The 16,144-nt window shown below is 32.7% G+C and overlaps 4 protein-coding genes across 8 annotated transcripts; 2 read left to right on the top strand and 2 right to left on the bottom strand.

Annotated features, from left to right (window-relative positions):
* The first annotated feature begins 2,555 nt into the window (after nucleotides 1-2,555).
* On the top strand, nucleotides 2,556-4,800 carry LOC123222308 (acyl carrier protein 1, mitochondrial-like). Of its 5 annotated transcripts, none has more exons than XM_044644995.1 (3): nucleotides 2,556-2,853; nucleotides 3,881-4,065; nucleotides 4,362-4,800. In XM_044644995.1, exons 1-2 carry the CDS (start codon nucleotides 2,665-2,667, stop codon nucleotides 4,055-4,057), a joined length of 366 nt encoding a protein of 121 aa, XP_044500930.1. In that variant the 5' UTR covers nucleotides 2,556-2,664; the 3' UTR covers nucleotides 4,058-4,065; nucleotides 4,362-4,800. The 5 variants fall into 5 exon arrangements, with proteins under 5 accessions (XP_044500930.1, XP_044500931.1, XP_044500929.1 ...); XM_044644996.1 differs by having other exon boundaries at nucleotides 4,390-4,800; XM_044644994.1 differs by having other exon boundaries at nucleotides 4,428-4,800.
* Nucleotides 4,801-4,926: 126 nt separating this feature from the next.
* Nucleotides 4,927-5,666, bottom strand: LOC123222307 (putative invertase inhibitor). Its single transcript, XM_044644991.1, has one exon. The coding sequence runs from the start codon at nucleotides 5,583-5,585 to the stop codon at nucleotides 5,037-5,039; it is 549 nt and encodes a 182-aa protein (XP_044500926.1). The 5' UTR covers nucleotides 5,586-5,666; the 3' UTR covers nucleotides 4,927-5,036.
* A 1,476-nt stretch (nucleotides 5,667-7,142) lies between these two features.
* Nucleotides 7,143-9,793, top strand: LOC123223781 (protein TRIGALACTOSYLDIACYLGLYCEROL 4, chloroplastic). Its single transcript, XM_044647141.1, has 5 exons — nucleotides 7,143-7,522; nucleotides 7,631-7,880; nucleotides 8,137-8,518; nucleotides 8,817-9,130; nucleotides 9,426-9,793. The coding sequence occupies exons 1-5, from the start codon at nucleotides 7,248-7,250 to the stop codon at nucleotides 9,621-9,623; spliced, it is 1,419 nt and encodes a 472-aa protein (XP_044503076.1). The 5' UTR covers nucleotides 7,143-7,247; the 3' UTR covers nucleotides 9,624-9,793.
* Nucleotides 9,794-10,849: 1,056 nt separating this feature from the next.
* On the bottom strand, nucleotides 10,850-12,863 carry LOC123223782 (10 kDa chaperonin 1, chloroplastic-like). The gene is made up of 7 exons (XM_044647142.1): nucleotides 12,693-12,863; nucleotides 12,537-12,595; nucleotides 12,329-12,379; nucleotides 11,572-11,637; nucleotides 11,442-11,489; nucleotides 11,294-11,323; nucleotides 10,850-11,082 (listed from the first exon to the last, which is right to left on the bottom strand). The coding sequence occupies exons 1-7, from the start codon at nucleotides 12,778-12,780 to the stop codon at nucleotides 11,014-11,016; spliced, it is 411 nt and encodes a 136-aa protein (XP_044503077.1). The 5' UTR covers nucleotides 12,781-12,863; the 3' UTR covers nucleotides 10,850-11,013.
* Between the last annotated feature and the right edge of the window lie 3,281 nt (nucleotides 12,864-16,144).

Consider the following 16,144-nt stretch of genomic DNA (forward strand, 5'->3'; position numbering starts at 1 on the left):
AAATAAATCATTTAAGTAAAAAATAATTTCTTTGGAAAATATAAATTCTTCCACATATTATCTCTTCTTCAACTTCAAATATTAAGAATGTTTTTAAACATAGATTTTCAGATCTACCTTTTTATCCTCATCATCTCATGGTGGTTTTTGAACCTACATTCTACTGTTGATCTTTATCTGCAATGATTGAACTGTTGAAAATATAGTTTTTCTTACGGAGAAGTTTTGTGCAGAGACAAAGAAGAGTTATTTTAGACAAAGGCTTGCGGTAAAACTTGAGAGTTTCTCCACAAATTTTTACTCCGTCAGTATTTTTTTTCTTTTCATTCCCTTATGAAACTCAAATCCAAGTTCTTCTGGACTGATTTATTTAGGGTTTTTTTGAGCCCTCCTACCTATTATTATTGACCATCTGTTATGATAGGAAACTTAGTCAGAAGATTCGAGGCCAAACTTACCAAGAATTATTGAAGAGGTCTAATCTTTTTTGGCCAAGGGCTTCTCAATTAATTTTTTAATTCTTTTGCTGCCTTTTTTTGTCCCCGGATCTCCATGTTTGTATGTTGAAAATGCAAATCTATTTTGTTAATCAAGAAAAAAAGAAGTTAAAATTTCATGGGTATATGCAGGTTTAATGTTAACCATAGGGTTAGATACGGGTATGTATAATCCTTACACATATAAATCGATTCATTTCTTAACTTGTATCCATTTTGATTTAGTTTGTATCCGATCCTATCTATCCATTTACACAGTCTAATTGTGCCCTAGCCAATTCACTTGTGGATTTATAAGTTTAAAAGTTTAAGATTTTAGATTTATAGAATATAAATACAAACAAATTTTATTAATAAATCTTATAATATAATATGTGATTAAGTAATTAATTATTTATTTTTTTATCATTTCAAAATCAACAAATCAAATTAACATAATTATGTATAATTGAATTATTAGATGAAAAAAAAAGGCGAAAAGACCAAAAGACTTATTAGATGAAAAAAAAAAACGACTTACTCCCACCCTAAACCCTAAATCTTAAAAAAAAAGATTTATTTTTCAATTATTATTTCATCTATAATCGAATTATTAGATGAAAAAGAAAAAGCCAAAAGACTTACTCCCACCCAACATTTAGTGTAAACTCAAATTTACGCTCGCTAATATTTGAAAATCTAAATATTCATCCGTTTATTAAATTTTATTGTTACTGTAAGGGTAAAATTATTATTTAAAAATTTTATTTAAACTTATATTTTATGGTCACATTTAAATTTTAAAAATTTTATTTATGCCCCTCTAATATCATATTTTTCAAGTTTTAAAAACTGTTTTCCCCCCTCTCAAGTCTAGGATTGTAAATTCTCATCTTTTTCCTATATATGGTCGTTCCCTTAGCTTTTAAAAAGATATCAGTTTCACCTCTTTTTCTCTCTTAGTTTAAACTCTCTTTATCTATGGCAACTGTTCCCCATCTCTAACCGTTTTCTCTCCCCTTCCTAATCACTCTCCATGCTCTCTTCATTTGTTTTCGTCTGAAACAAAGACTCGTAGTCTGAAGAGGGAAGAGAGAGAAGGTGAGAGGAAGAGAGTTGATAGTCAAAGATTGTGAATGATAACTAGAGAGAAGGAGAGTTTAAACCAATGATTGAGAACTAGCCGATTCAACTTATTATCAAATTATAGTGAATTTTTTAAATAATATCATATTAACCAATAAATTTTATTTAAAAATTTATAAAAAAACAAAATCAATCAAAATATTTAGACCTATAATAATTAAAACATATATTTTATAAGGAATGATAATTATTCACTTGATTTCAATTAAACAATTAAATAAAAAAAATGTCCCCATCTCATGTTACAAAAAAAATATATAATTCTGTTAGTCATTATTTATAAAAAATATTTTAATAGATATAAAATACCTTTTTTCTTATTCTTTTTCATTTTTGAATTTATATTTTCCTTATAGACTTTTATAAATTTATCTAATCTAAAATAATCAAATTACTTAAAAATAATTAAAATTTCTAAAAAAATCCTAAATTTTAGTCAAACCCGATTTTATCGATTTTGATTTGTTTATCCAGTTCACTAAGTTTGATCAATTCAATAAGTAAATCATTTTTCAATATTAATCAAATCAGACTTGGAACATGTTTTTGGTCTAATCGATTAAACTAGTCAGTTTGATCCGATTTTTAAAATAGTGATTTAAATTGACGGACAAAAGGGGTTGAAATTGAAATTTTTTAAAAAAGTGGGGGATAATTGTAATGGGAAAAGGATAATTTGTAACCTTAGATTAAAAGAGAAAAAATCATTTTTTAAATCTAAAAAATATGAGGTTGGGGACATAAATAAAAAATTTTAAAATTTAAGGGTGATTCTAAAATATGAGTTTAAATAAAATTTTTAAGTGATAATTTTATTTGTTACAATAATAACAAAATTTAACAAAATTTAAATTTTTAAAAATTAATAAGTATGAATTCGATTTTTAACTAACGCATATGTGGGATTAAGTCTTTTGCATATATATATATATATATATATATGCAGCAAGTGGGAAATATCCTATCAGCCGTTCTACCCACTTTTCACTTGGAAGTTGGCCTCGCATCCAAAGGGAGTGAGCGTAGATAGGGACCGAGCGAAATGGCATTGAGAGCAGCCGTACTTCACCATTTTCGAATAACCGTTCAAACCCTGACCCTAAACGGATCCAAACAACAGCTATGGAGTCTACGGTTCATGTCATCCCACGACGATCACGTCTCTAAAGAAGAAGTCACTGAGAGAGTCCTCTCTGTGGTCAAGAGCTTCCCCAAAGTCGATCCTGCCCAGGTCACTCTGCCATTCAATTCGCGACAACATCTAATTTTGCTTAACTTATCTTAATCTGCCTAGTATTATCAATTTCAACAATAGGCTGTACTATCCGATTTATTTGAACAGTGCAGGCTGGCAATTTCTTTCGTGTAACCTAGGTTTGGGATTCGTTGAACAATTAGTCTAGTTCAGGATTAGTCAATTAGTTCCTCATTTTGATGCTTTGTTTTGGTTATTGATTAAATGTGGATCTACTTAGCCGCGTGATTTATTTTTGTCAAGCAAACATTTTAGGAATTATGCCTAGCTAAAAGCTTTGAATATATTGTCATTCCCAGGAAATTGAGCTACAGTACCATAATCATCCCCATAGAACAATATTCTATTCTAAGGGCTCCAATCATAATGGATGACCCAGCATTTGCTAGAAGTTAGGAGTTCAACTCGGTTGAATATGAAACACTCCATTAAGATTGTGATGCTTTTGTTTTTCCTGTCAGAAGCCTAGATATTGGATTGTTAATTCCAAGGCACAGCCCTTTATTGGTGCTTTAATCCCATTTCTTAATGCCAGTCTCACCATTGATTCATCCTTTTTTCCCCTACAATTCCTTACTCTTAAAATCCTGTTTATATGCACAAATTTTCTTCTCATTTCTTTTGTTAGTTGAAGCAGAAAATTGAATTACAGGACAGATCTTAGTTCCAAAAAACAGATAGATCTTATTTGTTCTTTGCTTCTTACTGTGTCCATTCTACTTTCGCTGTCAATTGCCCTGATAATACTTCTGTTTTGCTGGCTATTTCTTGCCACATTCATATGCTTTAGCTTCACTGCCTGGTTGCACACTTGTATCTAACTATCTATTAAGAAGACACATTCTCTGCTTTTATGTTTCCTTGTATCTTTAGTAGTCTAGAAATTATTTCCCTGGTGAACTCTCAGTGTTGTAATTATGCTTTTTGATTTGCATGTTTCCTTACAATTTTAATTTGACCAGTTCTTTTATTGAGATATTTTTTTTCCTTTAATTTTCTGCAGGTGACTCCTGAGGTACATTTCCAGAAGGATTTGCGCCTGGATAGCTTGGACAATGTGGAGATTGTAATGGCCCTAGAAGAGGAGTTTAAGCTGGAAATTCCTGACAAGGAAGCTGATAAGATTGATTCATGTAATCTCGCAATTGAATACATGTCTAACCATCCAATGGCTAGTTAATTTGAGAAGTGAGGTTTCACTCTTTGAATTTCATTTGAGAAAATAAATCATCATCCTTTATCCTCATTTTGATTGACTCTTTGGATGCTTGTATGGGCTTGATACATGTAATGTAGATGGCAAAATAATTGAAATCTGTCTGATAAAGAATATAATTTGCAGAACTAGTATCTCTTGGCTTTGTTAGTTTCTACCATAAACAGTTTCAATCCTTCAATTGCAATGACTTTGCTTGGGTGATATTCAAGATGCTTGTTTGTCTGTTTGTTATGTTGATTTCTAATTATGGTTTTGGCATGTGGAGCTGCATGAATTTTGTGTTGGAATCAAAGTGGTGGCCTTATTACATTGAATTTGTTTGAAAATGGAGTGTGTCTATACACAGATTTTGCTGCATCAGCACAGCGACTTGCCCTGGAGTGTTACTGCCGTGATCCAACTGTGTTGGTGTTGGTATTGGTTATAGTTATCATACGTGTAGGTAAATGTATGGTATTTAAGATCCTACTGTTTTGAAATGAAATACCCCTTTCTTACCACCATCTGGATGAAATTAATTTTCCATCATGTATTATGGAATTGTTTTCATATTAAATGAAGGGAGGCATTTTGTCATTCTCATCTGACAGACTCCTTTCCTCAGCTGTATCAGTTCATTGGCAAATTTGTCATGTAAACCATCAAATCATTTTTGGTGAGACTTAATATCATTAGAATCAAGGCTGACCCCATTTCTTATCTCATTAGCAATCTCTGCAAGACTATTTTATGTCAATTAATATTGCGTTTCCACCAATAGAATTGATTTTGTTGGTTTGACCAACCATCTGAAATATTATCTTACGACTTAAGAAGCTGGACAATAGATCTCTGAAAACACAACTGTCGATTATCAAAGAATCACTTTAAAGTTAATGAAAGAGTTATAAATATGAAACCAAATATACATAGCAATAGATGAAAAAAGACAGCAATGAAATCAGTGGAGCATATTTATAATAGAAAGGGCTATGGCAGACAACTGGAAGGTATTGTTATTTCTTTTTGTTAATGGAGAAAACGCATCCTCTTTTTCCTTAAACCCATCTTCACAAGTGGCGGAAGCATCCATGACTGAACTTATTTCAATATTAGCATCCTCATAGTGCTTAAATTTGCAGTCTTTGGTGGCCTGCTGGAGAGTAGGAATAGTGTCAGAGTAAAGTTCAAAACAATCAGTCAAGCATGACCTCATGAATGGATCCAATTTTTTCTTCTTTAAGAGCTCATTAATATACGACTTTGTGTCTGTGACGTTGCTTCGAATTAAGTTGATTGAGATCATACCCAGTTGACGAAGATTTGCACAGTGGCTACTTGGAACTGCTTCAAGAGAAGTTAAACAGAAGTTGTAGTTGAGGTTAGGGTCACCTTGTGCACATTTTTTGCAAGTTTGATTGACCAAGTTGTCGGCAGTTATTTGATAACCAGAGATGAAGAAGAAGAAGATGATGAAGAGAAGCGAAAGCGAAGAGAAGTTAAGCTTCATTGTGCTGTTGTATAGATATAATTCGTTGTTGCCTTGAAGAAATATATGCTTCAAAGGGATGGCTTGTTGGTTGCGGATACATCTTTCCAAAAAAAAAAAATGTCCATTGGAAGACAAAAGAAGAAAGTTGGCGCAGTTAAGTTTACAGAAATGGGCATGGACAATGACAACAACACAAGAAGATAAACTAAAGAAAGTTTTTTAACTTGAAATGGTGATAGATTTCCATCAGAACTAGCTTAAAAATTATGCAAAGATGGGTTTCATTCAGCTGATAAGGACAAATCAAAGGTTCTGGTAATTTAAAAGACACATTTTTAAGGAGTCGTCTGGCAAGCACCGTTGTAGCATCTACTTTCAATTTATATCATCTGAACGGTTTGAAGTGAAAGACAAGGTATCTAGAGTGGAAAGTTGGTATGTAGGCGAGACTTTTAAGTATTTGAAAGTTGACTGAGAACAAATCTTTTGGCCTTTCTTTTTCTCAGAAAATCTGTCATGCATATGCAAATTCAGCTCCACAAATTCCTCAATTCAATACTTGTTTTTCTCTGTCAAGTAGTGATTGGAACATAATTTATGTATATAAAAAAAAAATATATTATTTTAAAAAAATTATCACTTTTTCCCCCACCCTCCGCAGACCTCTACGGACTAATTAAATTTAATCCAAGTACTAAATTAAAGTTAAGGAAGTGATTTATAATGCTCACGTTGCTTTTACAGCAACAACGTCATTTCATTCGTTGAAGACGCAGAAAAGATTTGAGACGTTAACATCAAGCGTCCAAGTAGGCCAAGGGACTATACCCCACCTAAATTCAAGGGCGAGCTTAAAGCCATACTTATAAAATTTAAAAAATTTGAAAACTTATTTACCGATTAACTATAATTAAATTTTTTTATTAAAAATAAAAATAAAATTATTATTTCATTAATAATATTAAAAAAATAAAATTTACTATATTTTTCTCTTTTAAATTTTAAAAACTAATATTTTACATCTCTAAAAATTTTTTAATTTTAAAAAATCATATTCCTCCTAAATCTTCGACTATTTTTTCTGATGATCTGTAAAAGACGACAATGAAGCTTTTTCATCAACAAAGAGATATGAGCTTTGAAAAAATCTTAAACCTCTTTACTCAGATCTCATCAGATTTCTTAATTTTTTAAAAAGAGATTTATTCCAAATTTGTTTACGTATATCAACCAATGGTATAGAAGGGAAGTTGTTGGTGTAGAAAATGATGGCGGGAGAGATGAAGAGAAATTTTGGGAGAAAAATATAACTTTTCAAAGTTAGAAAACTTTAGATAGAAATAAAGTTGTTAGTTTTTAAAAGTTATAGAAGAACATATAATGAATTTTATTTTTTTAATATTATTAGTAAAATAATGATTTTTCTCATATTTCTAACCAAATATTTTCATGATAATTACATTATGGGTAATATTTCAGATTTCTTAAACTCCATGGGTGTAACAAAATTACACCTAAATTAGGGTGGGAAATAATGCTTTGGCCGTGAGTAAAACAAAAGCAGAGATGCCCTAAAACCTCGAAAGCCCCAACGGCAAAACTTGTTTGATTTGAAAACACAAGTAACAACCCCCCAGATAAGGATTCTCAAGCTGAACCACTGCTCATATCCTTTCATAAATGGCGAACTTAAGGACGGCAATGGACTCCGCCTTCTGGGACCAGCCAATCTCCACCCCACTAACCTTAGAAGGCACTGCTAATTCAGTCCCTGGACACCCATTTCCACTAGACGCTTCCCGAGCTAGCCGAGCCCTTAGGATTCAGCAACTCTCTCTTCTGGGATTAGGGTTTCCTTTGGGGCTCATTCCTTCTTACTCTAATATTCCCCAGAAGAAGGAATTGGGTTCTTTCTCAATTCAGTCTCTCTTGCTCAAACCATCCATCTCTAATTGGTAAATTTAACTTAACTATGGTGCTTGCTTGCTTTATAATGAGAATTGTTTTGCAGTATTATTATTATTATTATTATTTATGATTCTGTTTTTGCTGATGTTGTATAGGTGGCTTGGATTGGTAGGACAGTTTCGTCCAAAGAAGCTGATCTCCAATATTAAAAGAGAAATTTCAAATGCTGATGAGTTGGAGGCTTCTTTGTTCAGAGATACAACAAAGCATATCTTCGACAAGTCTCTTTATTCAATTGCTTTATGCTCACAGCTGGCTCTCACTCCCTCTTGTTCCTTGTTGTGGAACGCTGAAAGCCATGGTGAAAGGAAAGGACTTCGCCACAAGTTTATGCTTTATCACAAGGCATGCTTGTTTCTTTTATCTCTTACTTCCTATTTTTCTAAAGGATTTTCCTTTAAAAAAATCAGTTGTTAATATCACAAGCCATGGTGAAATGTGGGATGTAGTTTTCATATATTATGGGGAGATAACTATAATTTTTGCCAAAAAGTATTAAATATATGTGTCTCCGTTATATATTCCAGTCTTGAAGTTCAATTGTGGAGTTTTTCTTTGGTTCAGCTCACATTACGTTCTTCAACACTTTTTGTCACTGCAGCTTCCTAATCATGATATTACATTAGAGGCTGGATGGCCTCAGTTGTTCATTGACCATAGAGGAGAATATTGGGATGTTCCTGAGTCAATATCTTTAAATATGTCATCCATCGCAGCAGATTCTCCGTTGCAATATCGTTTTGGTTTGCACAAGAGCAGTGGTCGCCCCGTAAGTGTCAATACCATAAATGATGAGGCACCTGATGCTCTAATGCCTGGATTATGTGCAAAGGCTGCCTTTTCATATGAGCAGAGTAAAGACATATGGAGAGTAAAGGAGACTAGACAAGATTACTTTCTCAAGACAAAAAGGGGCAACTTTTGGTGTCCAGCATATGATGTCCGTCTTAAAGAACCTCATGCTACTGTTTCTGCAGTTATTGGTAATTTTTCTTGGCTCTGCAGTACACTTGGTGCTAATAGTTAATTTTCTTATTGTCCTAACATATAAATTCTCTATCCCTCTTTCACATATGCAAAACTCATAATTTCAAAAAATAAGGGCTCAGACTTGTATGAAACATTATAATGTTAGAATTGTTGTTTTTCTTACATAAGCCATATCATTTCACATAATGTAATAGGTGTCCTTTCATTTTCCTGTCATTTTTCTGTTTTTGAAGAAAGGCTGCCTATTTGATGAGCAGTGACTTTTATTACCTTTTTAATATAACATGTTAGGGGGCACTTGTGAGGCATGGTTTGGGAGCAGGGAGAACTCAAAGGCAATTGAATCTCAAGATGGAGATACCTCTATGACTGTTAAGAAGAGAAGTCCACTGAATGCTGATTTATTTGGTTCATTATGTTGTAATTTTCAACATGGGAAGTTTAGGAAACTATTTAATGATCTGACCCGGGTAGATGTTCGTCTAGATATATGTTCAGTTTCAGGTTTTGGCAAAAAGTTTCTGAACATTTTCAAGACTTCTTCAGTCAGCAATGCTGATAATTCACTGTCTTCCCCCAGATTAAATTTGATCTTTCAACAGCAGGTATATTACTTTTCCAAATTCTGTAGTTGTGGCTCAAATTTTAGATGCAAACTTTTGTCTATTATCTTCCTACACATGGAACTGGATTCATAAAATAAAAGGTATCAAGTTAGAAAAGCTAGATGAACTCTTTCACAAAAATTGTTCGCAAATGGGAAGAATTGGAAAATCAAAATCATTTTTGCCATCCCTATGCAATTCTACTTCCAGATGCATCTGATTTGTTAGTCCTCAATATGTTAAAGTACATGTGGCACATAGCATTATTACTTGTTACTATCTCTAACTCTTGCAGGTTGCGGGGCCCATTGTCTTTCGTGTTGATTCTCAGTTTTTGGTTTATTCTACATTAGAGAAGCATGCCCCACATATGGAGGATCTAATATACAGCTTGAGTTACTCCTTGAGGCTTCTTCGCTCTGGCAAAGTTGTTGCCTGGTACTCACCAAAAAGAAAGGAAGGGATGGTTGAATTACGGCTATTTGAGTTCTAACTCACATTTCCATTTGTTCTGTAGCTTAAACTAATGTTTTTTTAATGAAACCTCAGCTTTTTCATTAGGAAATTTTACGTCTTAAAGGAACAAGTGATTTTCATTTGTAACCTGGGTGGTCATTACATAAAAGGGCCTACTGATAAATAAGATTCAATTTTGCTAATCAATTATGTTGTAGTTAGGTGTGAGTAAAAGTCCTAGAAGGAAACTAGAAGTGTCAGGTACCTGACGTTTCAGTTTCAATATTGTGGAATCGGTCGGTTCTGATTTTTACTTTGATTTTAGCCCTATGAGAATCCAAAATTTCGGGAATCTGATCTAGTACAAGTTTATGGTATTCTATCAGGTTTTTTAAGATATTCTTTAAGACTTTCACAATGAGGGGAAATTCCTCACAACATGCAATCTGTGTTGTGGGTTTTCCAGAGGAAATAAAGTTGCCATCTTGACCGACCTCTATTAGACCTAGAGCAATCCTTGCCTATTGTTGACAACTGGGAACTTTGTTTTTTGTTTGTGTTGCTCTCACCCATAACATTGGAGCGAGCTCAGTTTGTCTAGGTCTTGTTGATTCTGTCACGCTGAGATGCCTGGTTGTAAGGGGTTTGGTTGGTGCCCCTACCTGAATAAGTTAAACCGGTTTTTTTTTTTCAAAACTTTTCCTTTGTGTTTCTTGAATTAAGGAATGTTTTGATTTTGACTTATGTTTTTCAGTTGTTGAATGGTGGGTACTTTTGTGTATAATGGTGGATGGCTTTATGATTGAGTGTTAATAGTGAAGTGTGTAGTGGGGTTAGTGGTGGCTTACGGTAGGGATTTTTAGGCGTGAGATGGTACCTTCAGTCACCATTAAAAACATGAACCATTGAAATAGCCCATCTATATGGTCCACGATAGGACTAAATTAAAGTTTAGAGCGATTCAATAGATATCGCTTATAGATGTACAAATATATATGCCCTTATATACACATAGTTTTATTGTAAAGTTGTACATTTAAGTTCAATTATGATTACTCCTTTTTCAGTTGTTCCGGCGGGCATTATGCTGAAAGGCGAAATAAGCAGGCTAATTGACAATTCCTACAGTCTAAAATACCAGAAACACATCCACTACACTGCCCAACATTTGATGATTATAGCCTAAATATCAGCACGGATACAACACTAATGCATATCACAGGGAAAATGGTAGAGGTTAAACCTTTGAATATAATCACAACATTGGCCGCATCAAATTTTTTCGTTTCATTATTCTAGAGTTCTCGTAGATTAATAATTAAGGAAAAATATCCCCCCAGATTATTACAATTGAGAACATTGTCACTGCAAAACCAGCCACAAGGGAAGCTAGCAATGGGCAACATCAAAATAAAAGCAATGGAACTTCACTCGACCAAAGCCAGCAAATCACTCTCCTTAACAAAGCAATGCCTGTCTTCTGTTCCCAAATCAACCTGATGCAAGCCCACAAAAATGCATTAGCTTAAGGTAATGATGTTACTGGAAAGATGTTGGTACACGCCTAAGCAATAAACATGCTTGTTATGTCCATGGTCCTAGTCACGGCAGAACCATGATTTTAAGTATCTCAAGAGCACAAGGCCCCAAGGAAAAATATCCAATATGTAAATATGATTAATCTAACTTTAAAGTGATGGTACTTACTTCATAAGCATTTATATCCGAGAAAAGAACCTGCGTAAGGAGGAGCACATAAATCTTTTAGACAACTACAAGGGCAAATGACAAAACTTGGGGCAAAAAATTATAATCAGCCCATGAAAACTGGAGTACATAAATCTCAAGGTATTACCTTCTTTCTGGCTTCCACTTCTCCAACATTGGCACCAACAGAGAGAATCTGAAGAAAGAATAGAGTCATTCATATCAACATCTTGAGAACAATAACACCAAAACATATTAAAAAAGGATTATCTTCTCACCTCCCCCATCAGATATCGCTCAAATTTAACTGCTGCTTTTGGCAGCAAAACACCCCCAGCTGATTTCTGTTATGCAAATAGTCCATCCATCAGAATGAAGTAGCAACATGCTAATTTTCACATAATTTAAGGCACACAAGTTTATCAGTTATGGAATACACTCTTAGCCCATTAATCTAAGATAAAATATTAAACAGCCAATCAAGATCTATCTCTCTTGACAAGGTTGAGTACATTATGATAACATCATATTTTTCACTTTTTTGTATCAGAGAATACTAACAAAATAACGCATGAAAGTGCTAACAATTGCAAAAAAATTAGGTTCATGTCGGGACTCAAGATTATATACAAGTAACAGGCTTCACAAATAGTCTGGGATACAGATAATGGCGTTTATTTTTTTGAAGGTAAATTAATGTGTTTGGCTTACCATTCTACAGGAAAACTACTAGACCTTACCAGAACCGTAAAGCATTATTAACACATTCCCATCCAAACGCTTTATGTCTTCTTCAGTTACAGGATATATAAGGTATATGAAGATTTCAAGTACATATGTGATAAAATAACATGACAATCAATTTCAAACGCAAGAATTGGTTTGCGACCAAATAGAAAAATAATAGCCTAGCGTTACAACAATACAACTTCATGATTCATAATAATTTATTGACCATTATCAAAAGTCTTATATATTTTAAGATAATTAGATATTTCTGAATTCCCAATAAGCAGGTAAAAGAAAGAGGCAAACCTCAGGTAACTGCTCCAGACGGACCAACACTCTATCGGCTTGAGGAACAACCTACAAACCCAAAATTATCACCATAACAATTAACCCCAAAAAAAAAAAAACCCCACCTTTGAAATTAAACACTTAAACTCGTTTACAATCTCAAAATTATCAAGAAGATGTTACCAATAATAATAATAATAATAAAGTTTGAAGAATAGATAGAAACCTTAGTGGGTTCCCATTTCTTAGAAATTGCACTTATTCTCAGAGCATGTGTTCGCAAACCTGTATACAGAAAAAAAAAAAAAAACAGATTAATTATTAGACGAAAAGAAAATAGAAAAAAAAAGAAGTTTATGAGGAAAAAAAAAAAAAGGCTTACTCAGTGGCTTCTGGTTAGAAGGCGTAGGAATGGTTGTTTTGTTAAAAGATAAAAAAGGGTTGGGCAGTGTAGCAAAAGTAGAGGCCATTGATAAGGAAACGAAGCAACTATCGGTGGACTCCAAGACCAGGCTTCAAATCAAGGCTGCGTTCGGTATCAGACATTTTGAAACCCTCGCTATTTAATAATAATACATACGTGTCACGCTCTAGTACTAGAAGCTTCTCTCTTGAACCAAATATGTCACACATATTCAAAATGGGAAATTAATTAAAATGGGAAATATGTCATACATATCTTTTTAAATAAATTATACTTTTTATTTCAAAAATACCCTTCATTTAATTTTTCAACGTTTATCATAGTTTTTTACTGATTAATTGCTTATATTTCAGACAATACACATTAAGATTAAGTTTTCTATGATAAATAAAATTTATAGATGAAAAATAGATTAATTTTTTATAAAATAATGATTTTTATATATTTTTATAAAAAAATACAAACAGATACGGGAAGGGGTGAATGAAAATACAAACGGATGTGTAAAAACACAAATGGATGCGTGAAAATATAAAAGAGTGTGTGAAAATATAAACGGGTGCGTAAAAATACAAACAAGTACGTAAAATATAAAAAGGGTGCGGGAATTATAAAAGATGTGCATGAAAATAATGAACACAAAAAGGTGCATAAAAATACAAACTAGTGCTTGAAAATATGAAAGGGTGCGTAAAAATACAAATGGGTACGTGAAAATACAAACGAGTGCGTAAAATATAAAATAAGTGCGGGAATTATAAAGGGGTGCAGGGGCGGGGGATCTCCCGCACCCCTTTCATAATTATAAAAGGGTGCAGGAGATATGTTTCTCTCGCACCCCCTTTATAATATATATTAATATATAATATATTATAATATTATATATTATAACTCTCGCACCTTTTTTATAATTTCCCCACACCCTTTTTGTTTCTCCCGCACCTCTTTTATAATTTATGCACTCCTTTTATATTTTACACACCCGTTTATAAGTTTACGCACCCCTTCACATCTTCACACACCCGTTTTGTGTTCATTATTTTCACGCACCCATTTTATAATTTTTGCACTCCTTTTATAATTCTCGCACATTTTTTTATATTTTACGCACTCGTTTGTATTTTCATGCATCCGTTTATATTTTCACTCACCCTTTTACATTTTCACGTACCCCTTTCAAGATTCCTACACCCCTTTCCAAATTTCCGCACCCATTCTTGCACTCGCACCCCATTCCAAATTCCTGCACCCGTACCCATTTCCAAATTTTCACACCCATTCCAGCACCCGCACCCCTTTCCAAATTTTTGCACCCATTCTCACACCCGCACCCCTTTTCAGATTCCTGCACCTCATTCTAAATTTCTGCACCCATTCTCACACCCAAACCCCTTTCCAAATTCCTGCATCCCTTTTTGCACCCTTTTTCAAATTTTCACACCCCTTGACATACCCACACCCCTTCACGCAACCTGTTTGAGAAAAAAAACACCGTTTTTGAGAAAACACACCGTTTTGAGAAAAACATACCGTTTTCAATATATCCATTATTTTCGATATATAACAATAAATTATTTTATAAAAAATTAATCTGGTTTTCAATCTATAGATTTTATTCATTATAGATAACTTAATCTTAATGCGTATCATGAAATGTAAGCAATTAATCGACGAAATGCTACGGTAAATATTGAGAAATTAAATGAGAGGTACTTTTGGAATAAAAAATACAATTTGCTTAAAAAGATAAAAAGTAAGAATTACTATCGAAAAACATTTATGCAGGAAAGCGGCTGCCTATTTTAATTAATATCTCATTCAATATATATATATATATATATATATATATATATATATATATATATATATATTATAGTATATTTTATAACATGTTTAGCCCTTTTTATTCATCGTTATACACCATATGGTTAATGATTGCAAGCTAGTCAAGTTGAATTGAGCATTATTAAGCTCGACCAGAAGTTTATTTGAGATGGTATGGGCTATAACAGAGGGAATTTCATCGTTCAAATCTTTTCTAAAAAGATTGTAAAATTAAACTCAAACTTAGAATTATAAACCAAATTTTATTCAAAAAAAATTATATTAAATTTAAAGTTATATATACCTATCCATTATTTTTTTTATATTCAAAGTTTACTATGAAAATATATGTACAAATTTTAAAAAGTGAGGGACCCAGCAATTTAGATATTAAATATAGTTTAGTTAGCTTAAATGTGTTGAGAATATATTGAGTTGATATGTCAAATATTTTAATCGATATGAATTGATATGATTAAATATTTTAATTGATATGGATTGATATAACCAAATATTCTAATGAATATAGATTGATGCAATCAAATATTTAAGTTATCTTATATATACTATAGGACTCCTATTTAATTGTTTAATTATCTTTTTGTATATTTTTTCTTCCTTATTAGAAAATATTTTGGTGGTATATATTCTTACACAATATTAAAACGAGCAATGTTATGTGTACCCATTTTTGATACACAATTTATGTACATAATGATGTGTCATCATGTAATTAAGTGATTTTAAAACATGTGTTATCATATGATAAAGAAACATTCAACCACATGATAATACCTCATCTGTGTATACAAATTGTGTACCAAAAATAGGTACACATAATTTTATTGTATTAAAATACACAAACTGAAAGTTTTATCCAATAGTTTTTTTTCTCATGGTATCAAAGTTTACCACATATAAAACACAAACCAAAATAGTTTTACTCAATATTATTTTTTCTCATAATATCAGAGTCTACCTCATATAAAACACAAACCAAAAGAAGCTATTGTTTTAGCCAACACCATGACAAATGAGATAGATGATTCTTCATACCTTCTCTATCCTTCAGATCATCCAAACGTAATCACTGTACCAATACCTTACAATGATGACAATTTTGCAGCATGGAAGAGTTCAATGGAGATAGTCTTATACGCAAAGGGGAAGGACAACTTCATTGATGGAAGTCTACCTTAACCAAACAATACGTCGAGATATTTTCAACAATGGAAAAAAAACGATGTGATAGTGAAGGTGTAGCTCAGAAATTCCTTGGGAAAAGAAATCCAAGAGAGTGTTTTATATGCGGAAATTGCTTGCGATATATAGAATGAGCTTTGTGAGAGATATGACCAAAACAATGCCCCTCGCCTATACAAAATTTGAAAGGAATTCTCAAATTTGGTCCAAGGAGACAATGAATCATTGACTCAATATTTCACCAAATTTAAAACCTTGTAGGAAGAATTACATATGTGTGATCCTATGCCAATTTGCACTAGTCATGCCGCAAAAGATCATTAACGATGTCTAGAGATAGAAAAAGCACATCAATTTTTGCTAGGATTGAATAATAATTTTGT

The sequence above is a fragment of the Mangifera indica genome, chromosome 8, assembly GCF_011075055.1.
Source record: "Mangifera indica cultivar Alphonso chromosome 8, CATAS_Mindica_2.1, whole genome shotgun sequence".
Taxonomy (NCBI): domain Eukaryota; kingdom Viridiplantae; phylum Streptophyta; class Magnoliopsida; order Sapindales; family Anacardiaceae; genus Mangifera; species Mangifera indica.

Coding starts and splice junctions, on each gene's coding strand:
- LOC123222308 (XM_044644995.1), top strand. CDS start 2,665: ATGGCATTGAGAGCAGCCGTACTTCACCATTTTCGAATAACCGTTCAA. Junction 2,854..3,880: donor CCAAAGTCGATCCTGCCCAG/GTCACTCTGCCA, acceptor AATTTTCTGCAG/GTGACTCCTGAGGTACATTT.
- LOC123222307 (XM_044644991.1), bottom strand. CDS start 5,585: ATGAAGCTTAACTTCTCTTCGCTTTCGCTTCTCTTCATCATCTTCTTC.
- LOC123223781 (XM_044647141.1), top strand. CDS start 7,248: ATGGCGAACTTAAGGACGGCAATGGACTCCGCCTTCTGGGACCAGCCA. Junction 7,523..7,630: donor AAACCATCCATCTCTAATTG/GTAAATTTAACT, acceptor GATGTTGTATAG/GTGGCTTGGATTGGTAGGAC. Junction 7,881..8,136: donor AGTTTATGCTTTATCACAAG/GCATGCTTGTTT, acceptor TTGTCACTGCAG/CTTCCTAATCATGATATTAC.
- LOC123223782 (XM_044647142.1), bottom strand. CDS start 12,780: ATGGCCTCTACTTTTGCTACACTGCCCAACCCTTTTTTATCTTTTAAC. Junction 12,596..12,692: donor TTCTAACCAGAAGCCACTGA/GTAAGCCTTTTT, acceptor TTCTGTATACAG/GTTTGCGAACACATGCTCTG. Junction 11,324..11,441: donor AAGTGGAAGCCAGAAAGAAG/GTAATACCTTGA, acceptor CTCCTTACGCAG/GTTCTTTTCTCGGATATAAA.